Here is a 19006-nt window from a genome sequence, read left to right as displayed (position 1 = left end):
GACACGCTAACTGGAGCCTTCTGACTTTGGGATAGCTGTGCTGTCCTTCCCAGGTAAAGGAAAAATGTGCCTTCTAAGACCAGTATGAAAATATAGTTTTTACCTGAAATGATTGTTACCATACTTCACTTTACCGTGCCCTAGGTGGTCTCTGGGATATTGGTTGTCTGGTTTGTCTTTCTCCTGTTCCTCATCTTAGGTGGACTGCTTGGAGTCGCTGCTCTCTGTGGCTGAGGTAGTTTATTGTTTACAGCTACATGTTATGGCTCCAGGCACAAGATCTTCAGTCTGGCTAGATTCCTGATGCAGTTTAATATTTCTAGCAGGAATCCATACGGGTTTGGAAAATTTTTCTGGGAATATACAAGCGTACCCTCTGCCAAAGGTTAATAATGGGTCAGGTCCCTTCCATAAACCAGATTCGGGATCCTTCCATTTAACTAGACCATTTTCTTTTGTTTTATTCTTACACCAATGTAGCTCCATTGGTGTCTTTCCATCAGCATCACAAGTGAAAAAATTTAGAGTAATTAAAGCTAGGTGCAGCCTACCCGAAGGTGATTTCTCCATCATTCCCCTTTTTTGTTTTTCAAGTTGGGATTTTTAAAAGCTGATGAGACTCTGAAGCCTGTTTTAATAAAGCAACCCATTGATCAGCATGTGCATTTCCCTTAGTTAATCGGCCAGGTAATATGCTGTGAGCCCTGATGTGGGTGATATAAAAAGGGTATTTTCTCTGCTGCACAATCTGCTGAACCTGCTTAAATAGTAAGAATAAACTTTGGTCACTAAGCCATTTCAGCCGGGCAGTTTCAATTCTACTTACTAGGCCCGAAGCATAAGAGGAATCAGAAATTATGTTAACAGGCTGTTGGAAATCTTGCAGTGCAGCCTTAATAGATTCTAACTCAATTCTTTGCACAGAAGAATGACTGGTCAGTATGACTCGGTCAGAATTTATAGTATGATAGGCAGCTTTCCCATTTGATGACCCATCAGTAAAAACAGTTAAAGCTCCAGGAATTGGTTCCTGCCTAGTATTTTTTGGTATAATGATGGAGGTCTTATATAAAAATTGTAGTAGTTTATATTTTAATAGGTGACAGCTAAGTTCCCCTGAATATCCACTTAGCCCAATTTGCCAATTTAAGTCAGTTTGAAATAACATTTATTCTTTTAACTTTACTTGTCCTAATTTATGGACAGTAGATGACATTAATTAATTTTCTGGTATTAGTCTTTAAGTAAATTTACATAAACTTTGTTTAAGGAAGCAAAACACAAATTATTTAATTTAGCTTATGAGGCCCAATATATTGATCTTTAATTTTAGTTAGACATCTGAAGGAAACCTCTTTTTTTTTTTTTTTAAATATATTTTATTGATTTTCTACAGAGAGGAAGGGAGAGAGATAGAGAGTCAGAAACATCCATGAGAGAGAAACATCGATCAGCCGCCTCCTGCACATCCCCCACTGGGGATGTGCCCGCAACCCAGGCACATGCCCTTGACCGGAATCGAACCCGGGACCCTTCAGTCCGCAGGCCGACGCTCCATCCACTGAGCCAAACCAGTTTCGGCAAGGAAACCTCTTTTTATTTCCTTCCCGACAGTTTTCTTTCTCACACAAGCAACAAATGTAAGGAACATGGTTGCCTTTTGAGATTTTAACAAATACTGTCACAAAGCTATATATTTCAAGTGATTTTTCATTTATGGTGACTAATTATTGTCAGATTTAGTATTTTAACAACAATCTGTAAATGTTAGCAAGTATATTTTTAAAGAGTATACCCTTTGGCTTATTTGCATATACAGAGGAATTGTGGGAAGCCTTCAGTAACCTTTTTAGAAGAATTTTACTTTACTAGGATTCAATTGCTCACAAGGATTAGTAAATTTAGTAAAGTTTTATTTTGATACACGAGATGCAAACGCTGCTTCACTTCCAGCCTAATTTAAAATGCAGCGGTGAGGAGCTTGTAAATAAAAGACATTGCTAGTTTAAATAAAGACTTTGGTACTAGTAAATCAATTCTTTCTTTTATTTGGCAGAAATTCCTGGAGACTAGGCTCTTATCAGATATGACATTGGCAAATATGTTTTCCCACACAGTGGGTTTTCTCGTTGTTTTGTTGATGGTTTCTTTTGCTGTACAGAAGCTTTTTATTTTGATGTAGTCCCATTTGTTCATTTTCTCTTTAGTTTCAAGTGCCCTAGGAGCTGTATCAGTGAAGAAATTGCTTCAGCATATGTCTGAGATTTTGTTGCCTTTTGATTCTTCTAGAATTTTTATGGTTTCCCGTCGTACATTTAAGTACTTTATCCATTTTGAGTTTATTTTTATGTATGGTGTAAGTTGGTGGTCTAGTTTCATTTTCTTGCATATATCTGTCCAATTTTCCCAACACCATTTATTGAAGAGACTATCTTGGCTCCATTGTATGTTCCTGCCTCCTTTGTCAAATATTAATTGAGCATATTGGTTCGGGTCAATTTCTGGGCTCTTTATTCTATTCCATTGATCTATATGTCTGCTCTTGTGCCAGTACCAGGCAGTTTTGAGAACAATGGCTTTGTAATACAGCTTGATATCTGGTATTGAGATGCCACCTACTTAGTTCTTTCTCAGGATTGCTGCAGCTATTCAGGGTCTTTTTTTTTATTCCAGATGAATTTTTTGGGAGTTCGTTCTAGATCTGTGAAGTATGCCGTTGGTATTTTAATGGGAAGTGCGTTGAATTTATAGATTGCTTTGGGCAGTATGAACATTTTAATGATGTTGATTCTACCAATCCATGAACACGGTATGTTCTTCCATCTGTTTATGTCTTCCTCTATCTCTTTTTTCAACGTCCTGTAGTTTTCTGAGTAGAGGTATTTTACCTCTTTAGTTTATTCCTAGGTAGCTTAATTTTTTTGGTGTGATGGTAAATGGGATTGCTTTTTTAGTCTCTCTTTCTGCACATTCACTATTGGTATATAGAAATGCCATAGATTTCTTGGCATTTATTTTGTTTCCTGCTACATTGCCAAATTCATGTATTAAATCTAGTAGTTTTTTGATGGAGTCTCTAGGGTTTTGTATGTATAATATCATGTCGTCTGCTAATAAGGACAGTTTTACTTCCTCTTTTCCAATTTGGATGCCTTTTATTTCTTCTTCTTGCCTAAATACAATGGCTAATACTTCCAGTACTATGTTGAACAGGAGTGGTGAGAGTGGGCATCCTGTCTTGTTCCTGTTCTTAGGGGAAATGGTGTTAGTTTTTGTCCATTGAGTATGATGTTGGCTGTGGGCCTGTCATATATGGCTTTTATTATGTTGAGGTATGATCCATCTATTCCCACCTTGCTGAGAGTTTTTATCAAAAATGGGTGTTGGATTTTTTCAAATGCTTTTTCTGCATCAATTGATATGACCATGTGGTTTTTTTCTCTAATTTGTTTATGTGATGTATCACTTTTATTGATTTGCGGATATTGTACCATCCTTGCATCCCTGGGATAAATCCTACTTGGTCATGGTGTATGATCTTTCTGATGTACTGCTGGATCTGATTTGCTAAGATTTTGTTGAGGATTTTGGCATCTATGTTCATGAGGGATATTGGCCTGTAATTCTCTTTCATTGTTTTGTCTTTACCTGGTTTTGGTATTAGGGTGATGCTGGCTTCACAGAATGAGCTTGGAAGTATTCCTTCCTCTTGAATTTTTTGTAGTAGTCTGAGGAGGATAGGTTTTAGTTCTTCCTTGAATGTTTGGTAAAACTCCCCTGTGAAGCCGTCTGGTCCCCTGGGCTTTTGTTCGCTGGGATTTTTTATTACTGCTTCTGTTTCATGAATTGTTATTGGCCTATTCTGGTTTTCTGATTCCTTCTGATTAATTTTTGGAAGATTGTAATTTTTCCGTAATTTTTCCATTTCATCCACATTGTCCAGCTTGTTGGTATAATGTTGTTCATAGTATTTGCTTACTATCTGTTGTATTTCTGTGGTGTCAGTTGTTACTTTTCTGCTTTTGTTTCTGATTTTATTTATTTAGGTCCACTCTCTTTGTTTCTTGATGAGTCTGCCTAAACATTCATCAATGTTGTTTATCTTTTCAAATCACAAGCTCTTGGTTTCATTGATCTTTTCAATTTTTTTTATTTATTTTTTTAGTTTCTATGTCTTTTATTTCCACTTTGATCTTTATTATTTCCTTCCTTCTACTTACTGTGCTTTCTTGTTCTCTTTCTAAATCATTAGATTGTAATGTTAGATAGTTCATTAATAATTTTTCTTGATTTTTGAGATATCTCTCGGGAGAAGACAGTTGACCCACCCTATTGGAAAAACCCTTTTCCCATTCCTATGGAGTTTCTGAGGCCCATTAGGAGTCTGAGAATTACAAGTAGCCTCTAGGCAAAAGCATTTGCCCCACCCTTTTCAAAAACCATACCCTACCTCTAGTCGATTGCCTGAGGCTCCTCAAGGATGAATCCAATCAGCCTGCAGGCAGAGGACATTCTTAGAGGCTTTGAGTCCTTGCCTAATGTAATGAGTTAGAAAGAGCTTTTGGCTCCCCACCACCGACACTGCCCCAACCCCAGAATCTGCAGGGTGGCTAACACCAGCAGAACCTCTGGTGTCATTACCCCAGATGGCATAGGTAGGCAAATGTCAGCGAGACCTTGCATATACCCCCTCCCAAGATACCAACCTGGACTCTAAATGAGGTAAAAGCCAGTAGGACCCCACATGTCTGCAGCTGATACCTTCTGGATCAGCTTCGTGGGGGAAGGGAGTGAAGCTCAATACAGGTACAATCAAGGAATGAGACTCAAGGCAGACCCAGCCACTGGACTATTGAGTTGCAGACCACTCAACTACTAGGGATCCAATCTGTTGGATCTCAATAAGGTTGTCCAGGGCCAGAAAGGGACAGTGATTCATATTCACTTGCACTAGAGAAGCTCCCAGGAAACCAGGGTAGAGAAACCAAGGGACCACATTTAAGAAAATCAGAGCAAAATCCAGAAAGCCCCACAAATAGTGGACCCAAAATACCTGTATAATTGTTGGCACAAAAATATTGTGTTTGAACCTCACTGGCAGCAAGTAGGAGGAGAGATCCCTCCCATGAAAGTGACATCAATAATCAAGTCCCAATTACAACAGCAGAGCCCAAATAATGCACAAAAGGGCTATTCCTAGAGCTTCCAGCTAAGGTGAATAAAGAGACTACACCACTGGATCCCTCAGGACACTTTCTACATAAAGCTGTCACACAAAGATTAGGAGGCATAGCAATTCTATTTAATACAGAGAAGCAAATACAGAGACAGCTAAAATGGGGAGACAAGGGAAAAAGAAAACCCAAATGAAAGAAAAGAAGGAATGTCCAGAAAAAGAACTAAATGAGATGGAGGCAAGCAACCTATCAGACATGGAGTTCAAAGCAATGGTTATAAAGATGCTTAAGGAACATAATGAAAATTATAGCAGCATTAAAGGGGAACAAGAACCAGATAGAAATGAAGCATGATATATCTGACCTCAAGAACAGAGTGGAAGGTTACTAAATGTAGATTGGATGAAGCAGATGGTCGAATCAGTGATTTGGAAGACAAGGTAGAAATACCCAATTAGAGCAGCAAATAGAAATATGAATTTAAGTGGAGGAAGATAGTTTAAGGGAGCTCTGGGACACCATGAAGTGTAACAACATCCTCATTATAGGAATGCCAGATGGGGAAGAGGGAGAGTAAGGAACAAAAAACTTGTTTAAAGAAATAATGACAGAAAACTTCCCCAACCTGATGGAGGAAAATGTTACACAAGTTCAGGAGGTACAGAGAATCCCAATCAAGATGAACTCAAGGAGACCCACACTTAGACACATCATAATTAAAATGACAAATATTACCTACAAAAAAAATTCTTAAAGGCAGCAAAGAAGAGACAGGAAATTACCTACAAAGGAATTCCCATTAGAATGTCTGCTGATTTCTCAATAGAAATACTTCAAGCCTGAAGTGAGTGGCATCAATACTCATGAAAAGCAAGGGCCTAAATCCAAGACTACTATATTGAGCAAGACTGTAATTTAAAATTGAAGATGAAAAAAAATTCTTTCCACACACACACACACACACACACACACACAAAAAGATTAAAAGAAATATATTACCACCAAACTAGCAATGGAAGAAATGTTAAAGGAAGTGCTTTAAGAAGGATAAAAGGAGAGAGAGAGGATCATAGGCATAAAGAAAATAAAAATGGCAATAAATAAATATCTATCGATAATAACCTTAAATGTAAATCAATTAAATGTTCCAGTGAAGCTTCATAGCATGCTGAATGGATAGGAAAACATTATATATATAATTGATTTACATTTAAGGTTATTATCGATAGATATTTATTTATTGCCATTTTTATTTTCTTTATGCCTATATATATATATATATATATATATATATATATATATATACTGTCTACAAGGACCCACCTCAGAACAAAAGATACACACATCCCTAGCTGGTTTAGCTCAGTGGATAAAGTGTAGGCTTGTGGACTGAAGGCCCCAGGTTCTATTCCAGTCAAGGGCATATGTCCTAGTTTTGGGATTGATCTCCCCAGTAGGAGGTGTGCAGGAGGAAGCCAATCAATGATTCTCTCTCATCATTGACGTTATCTCTTTCTCCCTCTTGCCTCCTCTCTGAAATCAATAAAAAACATATTAAAAAAAATAAAAAGATTCACATAGGTTTAAAGTGAAGGAATGGAAAAATATATTCCATGCTAATTCTGCAGCAATCTTGAGGAAGAAGAACGGATACGGGGGGATCACAATACTGGATATCAAACTATACTACAAAGCCATTATAACCAAAACAGCCTAGGACTGGCACAATAACAGGCATATAGAACAAAGGATCAAAACATAGACCCCAGAAATTGATCCACACCATTATGGTCAATTAATATTTCCCAAAGGAGGCAAGTATATACAATGGAGTAAAGACAGTCTCTACAACAAATGGTGTTTGGAAAGCTGGATACACACATGCAAAAAGATGAAAGTAGATCACAAATTTACACCATACACAAGAATAAACACAGGTGGATAAAAGACTTAAATGTAGGGCAACCTATATAATAAAAGCCTAATATGCTAAGTGTCCGGTCGTCTGGTTGTCCAGCCAATCAAAGCATAATATGCTTATGATATGCTATGGCCACTCAATCGCTTGCTATGACGTGCACTGACCACCAGGAGGCAGAAGCTCCGACCAGTAGGTTAGCTTGCTGCTGGGATCTGGCCGATCGGACTGAATGAGACAGGCTGGACACACCTTGGAGCCCTTCCGCGGTCCCTCCCCATCTGGCCAATTTCCTGCGCCTGTCCCCAGCCCTAATCATGCATTGGTGGCGTCCCTCGGCCTGGCCCGCGCCCTCTCGCAATTCAGGACCCCTCGACGAATATCGGAGTTACAGTTTCAGCCTGATCCCACAGGCCAGGCCAAGGGACCCCACTGGTACACAAATTTGTGCACCAGGCCTCTAGTGAAACCATAAAAATCTTAGATAAGAATATAGTCAGTAAAACCTCAGTCATCTAACATGGCTATATGTTTATGGGTACATCTCCTAGGGCAGTGGTCGGCAAATGCATTAGTCAACAGAGCCAAATATCAACAGTACAACGATTGAAATTTCTTTTGAAAGCCAAATTTTTTAAACTTAAACTATATAGGTAGGTACATTGTTATTAACTTAATTAGGGTACTCCTAAAGCTTAGGAAGAGCCACACTCAAGGGGCCAAAGAACCACATGTGGCTCGCAAGCCGCAGTTTGCTGACCACGGTCCTAGGGCATAGGAAACTAAGGAGAAAATAAACAAGTGGGACTACATCAAAATAAAAAGCTTCTGCACAGCAGAAGAAACCACTATCAAAATGAAGAGGAAACTTATTGTATGGGAGAACATATTTGCCAATGATACATCTCATAAGGGGTTAATATCCAAAATATATAAAGTACTCATACAACTCAACAAAAGGAAGGCAAACAACCCAATGAAAAAATGGTTAGAAGATTTGAACAGATATTTCTCCAAAGAGGACATACAAATGGCCAAGAGACATATGTTCAAAGTCACTAATCATCAGAGAATTGCAAATTAAAACCACAGTGAGATATCATCTCACACCTGTCATAATGGCTTATCATTAATAATTCAACAAACAAGTGCTGGAGTGTATGTGAAGAATGGGGAACACTAGTTCACTGCTGGTGGGAAGGCAAATAAGAAAATGGAACTTCCATTTGACCCAATGATCCCACTTCTGGGAATATATCCTAAAAACCCCAAAACACCGATCAGAAATAATATATGCACCCCTATGTTCATAGCAGCATTATTTACAATAGTTAAGATTTGGAAACAGCCCACATGCTCATCAATAGATGAATGGATTAAAAGCTATGGTACATTTACACTATGGAATACTATGCAGCTGTAAAAAAGAGGGATCTCTTACCCTTTGGCACAGCATGGATGGACCTGGAAAATATTATGCTAACTGAAATGAGCCAATCTGTGGAAAACAAATATCACATGATCTCATTTATTTGTGGAATTTAATGAACAAAATGAACTGATCAACAAAATAAGAGCATGGAGGCATGGATCAGATTGACATAACTCCATGTGGTGTTGGGGGGACGAGAAGAGAGAAACCAAAGAACTTAATATATTTATATGCATAGTCTGTGAACATAGGCAATATGATAGGGAAGACATGGAAGAGTGGGTAGGGGCTGGAAGGAGATGGGTTAAGGTGGGGAGGGGAGGATGCAAGATATCTCTAATACTATCCTATATAATAAAACCCCATTGACTGAACAGCAGAATGACCAGAATGATCAGTTGACCAGTCGCTATGACACGCACTGATCACCAGGGGGAAGACGTTCAATGCAGGAGCTGCCCCCTGGTGGTCAGTGTGCTACCATAGTGGGAGCTGCTGCTCTGCTGACTGGGATGAGTTGCTGATCCCGCTGTGAACCCCCGGCTGAAGGGCAGGAACCTGGGCTGTGATTGTTGCCTCCTTGCCCCGCCTCCGGACACCTGCAGGCTGTGTAGTATCTCTGCTGAGTTTGCAGAGCTGACCCCAGAGGCTGGAGGCGGGTTCATGGCCACCATGGGACTGAGGCATACTCCGCCGCCTCTCAGTGCTATTGTCCCTGGGCCCAGCCCCGATCATATTCCCTGGAGAAATGAGTGCTCCACGGAAGATGCCCGACCAGGAAGCAGCTGCTCAGATGATGCGGGTCCACAGCTGCTCGCTGACTGGGATGAGTGGAGCTCCCACAGCGGCCGATCCCTGCAGGCCACTCACCCCCACCAGTGCACAAATCCCATTCACTGGGCCTCTAGTCAACAATAAAAATATATTAAAAAAATAAGAAAGAAAAGAAAACACAAAATCAAACCAAAGCAATCTTTGGTTGAATTTTGATTTTTAACCAATGATTTCAGAAATGCATCTTTTTCTATATACTGGCACAATAAAGAATTTATGAAAAAACAAAGACAAAAAACAAAGCCTTCAATAAGTTACTTTAAACCTATCATAATCATCCTCGCATTCTACCAAAAAGCACTCTGCCTAATGTGTATTATACCATGAAGCTATGCTGCAATATATATGGGGGTACATATATCTTCTCTCCTAAGTTTTTTCTTTTTCTTCAGATAAATACCCAGAAGTGGGGTTTCTGGGTTGTATGGTAGTTCTATTTTTAATATTTTAAGGAACCTTCACACTTCATAGTGGCTTCTGTAACTCATTTACCATTTCTTGATTGGGCTTTCACTGTCTGCAAGAAAAACAAAGTGTTGCTTAAGAAGTAAAATGGGAATAGTATCACAGACTTAGCAGTATTTATCAATAGGTTAGGATCCATTTTATATTTATAAGGTGTTCTTGAATCTCCTCTGGAAATTCTACATAATGTACCATGGTATATTGTGAAAAATGTCTAATTGTAGACACCAACTAAATATTGTTGGATCTAACATGTATTCTGGTTACAGACTAAGATTTTGGTATATCTAGATCTTTGAATAGAATTTTAGGTTTAAATTCTTCAAAAATTAAGATATAACACTGTATGATCTAATAACAATTTTTATTTACTCATTTGTCAAGTTTATTTTACTATCTATGTTTTTTACCTGTTTTCTCTTCCAAAGGTTCAGGTGCATTAAAACCAAAGATTAGGTCAGTTCATTGGATTTAGGAAGTCAGTGTGTTATTTGATGCCCTCTAATTTTGACATGTTAACAACTTGACAATTAACCATGAGGGGTAACATTTAATATTAATAAGTATTATGTGCTGCCTTTTAAGATAATTTCTGAAGTACATTCATTTATACTTTTAATTTCTAGATAATTTGAGACTAATACTATTAAGTATTTTTGGTTCCATACCCATAGAATTTTACTTATAAAAATAAATGCTTAACATACAAAAAGTTCATAAAAGGGAAATTTACATTTTATATTTTAATTTTACATAAAAGAATTATAACAGCTTATTTTAAGAAAGCAAATAATCTAATTTGCCATGTTTTTGCTGATGTAGCTTTTATTTTAAGACTTAAACATAAAATGCTTCATTATTAGTGAACATTGTGTAGCATTTAGTTTAATTTAATTACTACTTAATGCATTTTAATGTTTTGGCAAACAATTACGAGTAAACTATTATTTATGGTTTCTTGCATCGTCATAAGTTGAAAATAATAATACATATAACACGTGATTGTTGCAAAGGTTAAATTTAATTTTTCATTGTCAGGTTCATATCTGCAGAGAAATTTTAACCATTTCTAACAATACCTTTCTTATTACAGCTGGTATATTTTTATTTTTTCTCTTATTTAAAGTGGTAATACATTTTTTCTTAAGTTTATAATCTTTTTTAAAAAGTTTTTATCAAATTTATTGGGTTAACATTGGTTAATAGGACCATATAGGTTTCAAATTTACTTGTCTGTGATATAAGATCTGTATATTGTAGTGTGTGCCCATCCCTCAAACAAAACCATCTCCTGTCTCCATATATTAGGCTCATCTCCACCCCCCACCACCTTCCCACTCCTTTCCCTCTGGTAACCAGCACACTGCGGTCTGTGTCCACAAGTTTCAATTTTATATCCCACATATGAGTGAAATCATATGGTTCTTAGGTTTTCCTGATTGATTAATTTCACTTAGCATAATAGGTCCATCCATGTTGTCACAAATGGCAGTATTTTGTTTTTTTCTTATGGTTGAATAGTATTCCATTGTACATAGGCACCACATCTTTTTTATTCAGTCCTATCAAAGGACATTTTGGTTATCTCCATGTCTTGGCCACTGTGAATAATGCTGCAATGAACATAGGGGTGCATATATCTTTGCAAATACTTGTTTTCCAGTTTTCGGGGTAGAGGATTGCTGGGTCATATGATAACTTTATTCTTAGTTTTTTGAGGAACTGCCATTCTGTTTTCCATAGTGGCTGTACCAGTCTACATTCCCAGTGTCAGTGAATTGGAGGGTTCCCTTTTCTCTACAACCGCCCCAACACTTGTTCTTATTTGTCTTTTTTATAATAGCCATTCCAACAGGTGATAACATGAATTTCTTGTTTGGGATTAATTAGGCTTTTGTGGAGTAATGTTGGTATTCAATATGTTGATAAACTTGCATAGAAGTTATTCATGTGCCAGCCACTGTGTGTGTGTGTGTGTGTGTGTACACTTGAAAGTAATAACAAGAAAAATTTATGTTACAGAGTATTAAAGTAAAATTGTATTTACATTTAATATCATCTGGTTTTATATGTTTTCTAATAAAAACAGTTTATACTAAAAACAATAAGAATGATAAAATAAAGATGTGTTTATTAGCGTAATAAAATTTAACTCTTACAGAACTGAAGTGAGAATAACAGAATAATATAATACCATTGATTAATGCGTGGAAAGGTCACAACAAGTATTTTACCTTAAATGTTTCTATTCTTTAAAACTTTAGGGTTTTATTGTGTATTGCCTTTAAAATGAGTATTTAACTTAGTTTTATTTTTTCAGAGCACCTTCAAGTTTAAATCTGAGAGTGATATTCATTTGGCAGAACATCATAAACAGGTTCTATATGATGGAAAACTTGCAACTAGTATTGCATTTACATATAATGCCAAGGCCACTGATGCTCAGCTATGCCTGGAATCCTCACCAAAGGAAAACGCATCAATTTTTGTGCATTCCCCACATGCTTTAATGCTCCAGGTGGGTGAATAGTAACTTAGTTTTCATGTTCTCATCCCGGTTAACAGTATTTTTATGTTACATATTAAACATTGTTCATCTATAAATCTACAACTACTCTTTGTTTTTCTTTTTGGTTTTCTAGTTCTTTGAATGACATATTTTTCCTTCTTCCCTTTTTTGGGCAATATACTTTACCTTGGACTTGTCTCCTTAATAGGATATCTGTCATTTCAGATCTCGTATCTTCTATAGCCTTTGAAATAAAATCAGTTGCTTAACTGAACAGATGTTGTTAATATAAAAATATACTTTGGTTTAATAACAGTAGTGTATATCTTCCTAACATATAATTCCTTGAGTATCTTTAAATCCATTAACAGTATTTCTTATTATAAAAATCTCTTGATTTATAGCTTCATATTTTTAGTGTAAAAAATCTCTCAACTTAGATTTCAAATTTCTATTTTATATCAGCATCAAAAATTGTATAATTGAAAGTTTTTAAAATGTCTAGCTAATGTTATTTAATTGTATTTGAAGTTATTTGGAACAAGGAAATAGTGATAATATGCTTCAGAAATGTTATCAACATTTTTGTTTTCTGAATGTAGGATGTGAAAGCTATAGTAACACATTCAATTCATAGTGCAATTCATTCAATTGGAGGGATTCAAGTGCTTTTCCCACTTTTTGCCCAACTGGACAATCGACAGCTCAATGACAGTCAAGTGGAAACAACTGTCTGGTAAGTTTTTTTTTAATGTGTAATTTCATATATTTTTTACTTACTTAGATTACACCTGGTATACTCGGTATTGTATAAATGTATTGTAATATTTGGGTTTTATTTTTAGAGTTTGAATAAAAGTTTTTTAGGAGTAAGGTAGATACATATTTAACCCTAAAGTGGAGTGACTTCCTTCATTATAAATAAAAAATTCTTACCAGATGAAACATAGTGATTACATTATGCAGCTGAGGAAAAATATTACTCTCAACATTATCCTTTGCAAATACTGATAGATTGGATTGTCCATGAGAAATCCTGTCAGGTTAAATAAAATTATTAGGGTAAAGTTTATTTTTAAGAATAATATTTAATAACGGCTACATAATTTAAATACTGGTATTATTTTATAATGCTGTTATCATAAGAGTAGCACAGACATTAGCTTTTCTTTATATATAGTTCATGTTTGAGAGCCCAAATCTAATCAGTGGCATATCTGTGTCTATAAAAATTCAGTATCTTCTAAGTAGGTTTATTTCTGTTTTTGTAGCTTCCTTCCTTTTTATTAAAAATATCTCATGCATAAAACTCTGATTTAATCATATCTTAGAATCATATATGTAAGAAGTTAAATGTGAATTTTAACAGCTATTTTGGCTGTGTACATTTCTATGTTTAGAGAATTTAAGGGGAAAGTTTTATAGGCAAACATTAATTTCTACTTCAAAAATAATATAGGAATGCTTCATTAGTATGCACATAAAATCCTTCATTTTTGAATTGATGAAAAAACTAGTGAATGAAGCAAAGATGGGAAAATTTAAAGTCCACTGAAATATAACATGACTTTCTCATAGTTATTATCTAATCTAGCTATTAACAAAATTCTGTTGTATTATTGCTATTAATATTGTCCCTGTGTGTATAAATGTAAATACAGATATTATCTGTACCTTTATAAAGTTCAGCTCCCGTTCATAGGTCATGCTTTCTTTCATATCAGTACAGTATAAAGATTGAAGTTTTGAAGTGACATGGAATCCTGAGGTCATGTCCTGTTATCATACCACTTTTGTATGAGGTCTTAAATAATTTCTTTGGGAGGCAGATCAGCATTTTGGAAAAATAAAACTTTAAATTCCAGTCCTGAATTTCAATTAAAAATGTTTTATCTTTATTATCTAAGTAATCCAGTACACATTATGATCAGTAATTAAAAACTTATTAAGCGCTATGAAAAAAAAAAGTTGAAGATGAGGTAGCCAGTAGAAAACTCCATGTGTAATTTTAATATGCCTTATGAAATTAATATTAAGTCTATAATTATTTTAACCTGAAATGGAATTATTTTGCTTGAAAAAGAAATATTAGGAAGATTATGCAGTTTGAAATGTTATAACTAAAATTATCCACAATAACTTACATCTTTATGAATAGCTATTATAAAATCTTAGTGCTAAAATTATACTTAACAGTTTATCTGGTTCATTCATCTAACACACATGGTTTTTTTTTATTGCCTGTCATTAAAACTCATTTTAGTTTTTGCATTATATTTTGGTATTTAAATTGTATTTATTTTATTATGGGGATAAAAGACAGTGTAAAGGTTCAGCATTATAATTTTCATTTTGATTTGTTTGTTTCAAGTTACTGTATATAATTCCTTTTAAATTTTCTCTGTAATAAATAACTTCAGCTTTTTCAGTGATATGTATGTTCTTAGTTTATAGCCAATAGAGAACATACAGGTATCACTCTCCTTTTTAATAATAATACATACACAATTCCAAGCTACCCTGTGCTTTTTTGAATTCTTACCAGATGAAACATAATTACTATTTTTTGTTAATTGTGTTAAAAGCCCTTGATGTCTGAGGTTAACTTATTTGTGGACAGTTGTGTGCATCAGTAATATAATCTTTTGTCATTTAAAGTTTTGAAGTGAACATTATTGACGTGTGTATATCAGTAATATGGGCTTTGGGTTTTAAATGTTACATGCAAGTTGTTAAATGGAATTTCTCTCTCTATTTGAAGAACACAGAGTCTTAGCTATAGGATAGGGTAAGCATTATTAGAATTTCATGTTTTCTGGGAAAATAATAAATCCATATTTATGAATGAGACCTTGAAATAGCCTATATTTTATTTTTAGTCAGCATAAAAATATTGTGTGCGGATGAAAATCTATTTGAAGTTTTTAAATCTTCCAGATAAAATACAATAGACTCTATTTTTTAAAAAAATTTGTTCACAAATGAAATACATGCCAAAAATTACAATATTACCTAATTCTTAATCACATTTTGGAGAAATTGAGCAAATCTCTAAAATAAGTTATTTGCTTTCTGTGTTTCAAGTTGAAGCATTTTAGGCCCCATGTACTTTCCTCCACTCAGTAGTCATTTTTAATATTTTTTTTCTTTTTCAATAAGACAACCTTTATTGGTACTACTGTGCCATTATTATAAACTTTGATGACTTTTACTGGATATAAAGGGCTTAGGATTAAAATAATTTATTGAAAGGATAATCTTATTTCCTGGAGCCTTTAAAAGTAGGCTTTATTTGTTAAGAGAATTTTTGTGGCTTGTTTTATCATAAAAGCTTCGTACTATAGCTGTTATATATGTGCCAGACTTGGGTTCAAATCTGAAGTTTACTATTTATTATTAGTGTAATGCTGAGTGTGTTATTACCGTTTTTTTGTGCTTCAGTTTCCACCATTATAAGATAGGGGTATTAGTAATTTACTGGATTATTTAGCTTAAATGCGATAAAAATATATAGCTTAAAATACTAATCACTCAGTACATGATGGTTTTGTTATTATGAGTGTGGGCTAGGGGATCTACAAGATTATTTAAAATACTATTGTTTTATATTTAAAAGATTATATATTATCTCTCTTAAAAATTAGTTGTTATAGGGGCCATATTGTTTTATATTTGAACTTCTTTCTACTTATTTAAGTGTACTTTTATTTTGAATTTTAGTTGTAATTATCAAAACTTCTTTTGAATGATCCTATCCATTTTTTAAATAGAGTGGCTTAAAATTGAGGACTTTAACTCAAGTTTTTAAATATATATAGATATATACATATATATCTATATCTCTCTCTATATATATCTTTATTGATTTCAGAGAGGAAGAGAGAGGGAAAGAGAGATATAAACATCAATCATCGCTCAGCTGCCTCCTGCATTTACCACCCCACCCCCACCCCACTGGGGATGGTGCCTGCAACCCAGGCATGTGCCCTGACCAGGAATCAAGCCATGACCTGCCACTGTGCCATGCTGGCTGGGCATTAACTCAAGTTTTGAACAGAGTCAAACATACAACACCAGGTCAAACAAAGCTTGGACTGGCTTAAGATGATTTTCTTTAGTTGGTTTTTGGATTTTGTATAGCTATCCTCTTACTCTACATCTTTAGATAGAATATTTTTTACAGACTCTTATTTTAACATGTAGCTAGCCGTTAGCATGGCATAAAATAACTAACCAACAAAGGAGTAGATAAATACTCTTGAACTGAGTTAACTAACATGTGTAACACATACAGTATTGTTGATGTGATCTGGTTTTAGTAAGTAAATGAGGCCAATATGTAGTCACAGTTGTGATTTTATCCTGTTCATAATGATTCTCAATCAGCATGATCACCTTGAGTAATACTGCCCAAGTGACCAAAGCTATTTGGATGTTTTATCATTCCTTGGGGACTAGTAGTATTTTATATTGTACTGGTTGATCTTTCTCAGTCAAGTGAATATTGAGAGCAGTAACTATTCAAATTGCCTTTCACTAGACATTTAATAAATATGCCTGCGCCGCGTTTCCCATTGCCCCACCGACCGACATCCCCCAGTTCTTCTAACGCCACTTCTTCAAAATAGACTCGCCCAGGCCGAAAACTGACTTCTGTGTCTGGGCCACGAAGTTTCAATCCCACTGTATGTGCGTGCCCGCACGTGGTATTTTGTGGAGGAGCCACGCTCAAGGGGCCAAAGAGCCGCATGTGGCTCGCGAGCCACAGTTTGCCAACCACTGGCTTAGTGGATAGAACGTCGGCCTGCGGACTGAAGGGTCCCAGGATCAATTCTGGTCAAGGGCATGTACCTTGGTTGCGGGCACATCCCCAGTAGGGGGTGTGCAGGAGACAGCTGATCGATGTTTCTCTCTCATCGATGTTTCTAACTCTATCCCTCTCCCTTCCTCTCTGTAAAAAATAAGTAAACTATAAAAAATAAGTAAACAAAATAATGAGCAGATTAATAAATTATCTTAAGAAGTATAACTCTAATCTTGAAATAGTCATATCGTCTGTATTTTGTGTCTAAGAGTGACTCAATATATTAGAAATTTCATTTTCCTTTGATTTGGATTATCATACACATTGAATACAAATGCCATATTCTTTTTTTTTAAATATATTTTATTGATTTTTTACAGAGAGGAAGGGAGAGGGATAGAGAGTTAGAAACAGATCAGCTGCCTCCTGCACACCCCCTACTGGGGATGTGCCCACAACCAAGGTACATGCCCTTGACCGGAATCGAACCTGGGCCCCTTAAGTCGGCAAGCCGATGCTCTATCCATCGAACCAAACTGGTCAGGGCCAAATGACATATTCTTAAATTTGGCCTACACCCCTTCTTTTTAAGAATGTATGTTATTAAATTCTATGGATGATACAAAATAGAATAAATCTTCCTCATTGTGTGACTTAAGAACTTACTTTGAAAAAATATATTTTTTGACTCAAGCTATAAATAAGCTTTTTATGTTAAGCAGTTAAAAATATATGAAGCCCTGGACAGTGTTACTCAGGGGTTAGAGCATAGGGTTGTGGGTTTGATTCCTGGTCAAGGGCAGGTACCTCGGTTGTAGCTTCCATACCTGGCCCCAGTTGGAGTGTATCCTGGAGGCAATCATTCGATGTGTCTCTCTCACATAGATGTGTCTCTCATCTCTCTCTCTCTCTCTCTCTCCCCCCCCCGTCTCTTTTCCCCCCTCCATCCCTCCCTCCCTCTCTTTCTCCCTCCCTCCCCCCTCCTCCCCTCTCTCTTCCCCCCTTTTCCCCTCTCTCCTCCCTTCCTCCTTCTCTCCTTTCCACTCTATCTAAAATCTTCCTCAGGTGAGGATTAACATGACAGACAAAAAACATATGAAAAGAGTAGTTTTCATTAGAGACAGTGTGATGTGATGAGCAGATCTTCTTTAGGTGTAATACAGATTAAGACAAACTGATGTTTTGTTATGTACTATCATATCTTAGAAGATGGTAATGTCTGAGGGTGTGTAGTAGTAGTAGTAGTAGCAGCGCATGGTGTTTATTGATAACTCACTATGTGCCAGTCACTGTTTGTAATTATATTGTCTTTTTTAATTCTGTTTTGCTGATGAGGGAGGGAAAAATTCAGTAGCTTGCTCAAGGTCCCAGAGACCCAAGTGGTAGATTAGAACCAGGGCACTATTCCTGAAAGACTGACTCGAGAGCCTTCATTGGAAACCACTATAGACAACACTGAGAATCAGTTTTGCCAGCTGTGGAATGATTTTAATAATACCAACTTTACTTTATTGTAGTATGCATTTAAATAAGATAGTATATATAAAGTGTCAGAGTTCCTGGTATATAGTAGGCATTTGATGAGTTTTCTTTCCTTCCTCAGTAAATATTGGTAAGTCTATTGATGTGATACAATCTTGTAGTACTAAAACTTATTTTAATGCTATTTTATCTCTGATAAATTATATAAACCAAAATGAATTTCAAGTGATAACTTAAATAATCAGAAGTATATATTTTTCTCAGAAAAGGTTTTTTTTGTTTTATTTTTATTATGAGACATGTAGTTTAATAGACTGTCTGACAGAATATAATGCATAAAAAGATTTGCCGTAGCCGGTTTTTCCCAGTGGTTAGAAGATCAGCC

The 19006-nt window shown here is 35.8% G+C and overlaps 1 protein-coding gene across 4 annotated transcripts in view; it reads left to right on the top strand.

Annotated features, from left to right (window-relative positions):
* NBEA (neurobeachin) overlaps window positions 1-19006 on the top strand; it is a 990744-nt gene that overhangs the window by 179420 nt on the left and 792318 nt on the right. For 3 of the 4 annotated variants that reach the window (XM_059684425.1, XM_059684424.1, XM_059684423.1), the window contains exons 9-10: window positions 12147-12344; window positions 12938-13071. In XM_059684425.1, the coding sequence (XP_059540408.1) occupies window positions 12147-12344; window positions 12938-13071 (332 nt within the window). Of the gene's footprint in view, window positions 1-12146; window positions 12345-12937; window positions 13072-19006 lie in introns of those variants that run through there. The other variant, XM_059684426.1, reaches the window with a different exon arrangement.

Source organism: Myotis daubentonii, chromosome 2 (genome assembly GCF_963259705.1).
Source record: "Myotis daubentonii chromosome 2, mMyoDau2.1, whole genome shotgun sequence".
Taxonomy (NCBI): Eukaryota; Metazoa; Chordata; class Mammalia; order Chiroptera; family Vespertilionidae; genus Myotis; species Myotis daubentonii.
Note: the sequence above shows the minus strand (reverse complement) of the source record. Positions and strands in the feature narration are given on the sequence as shown.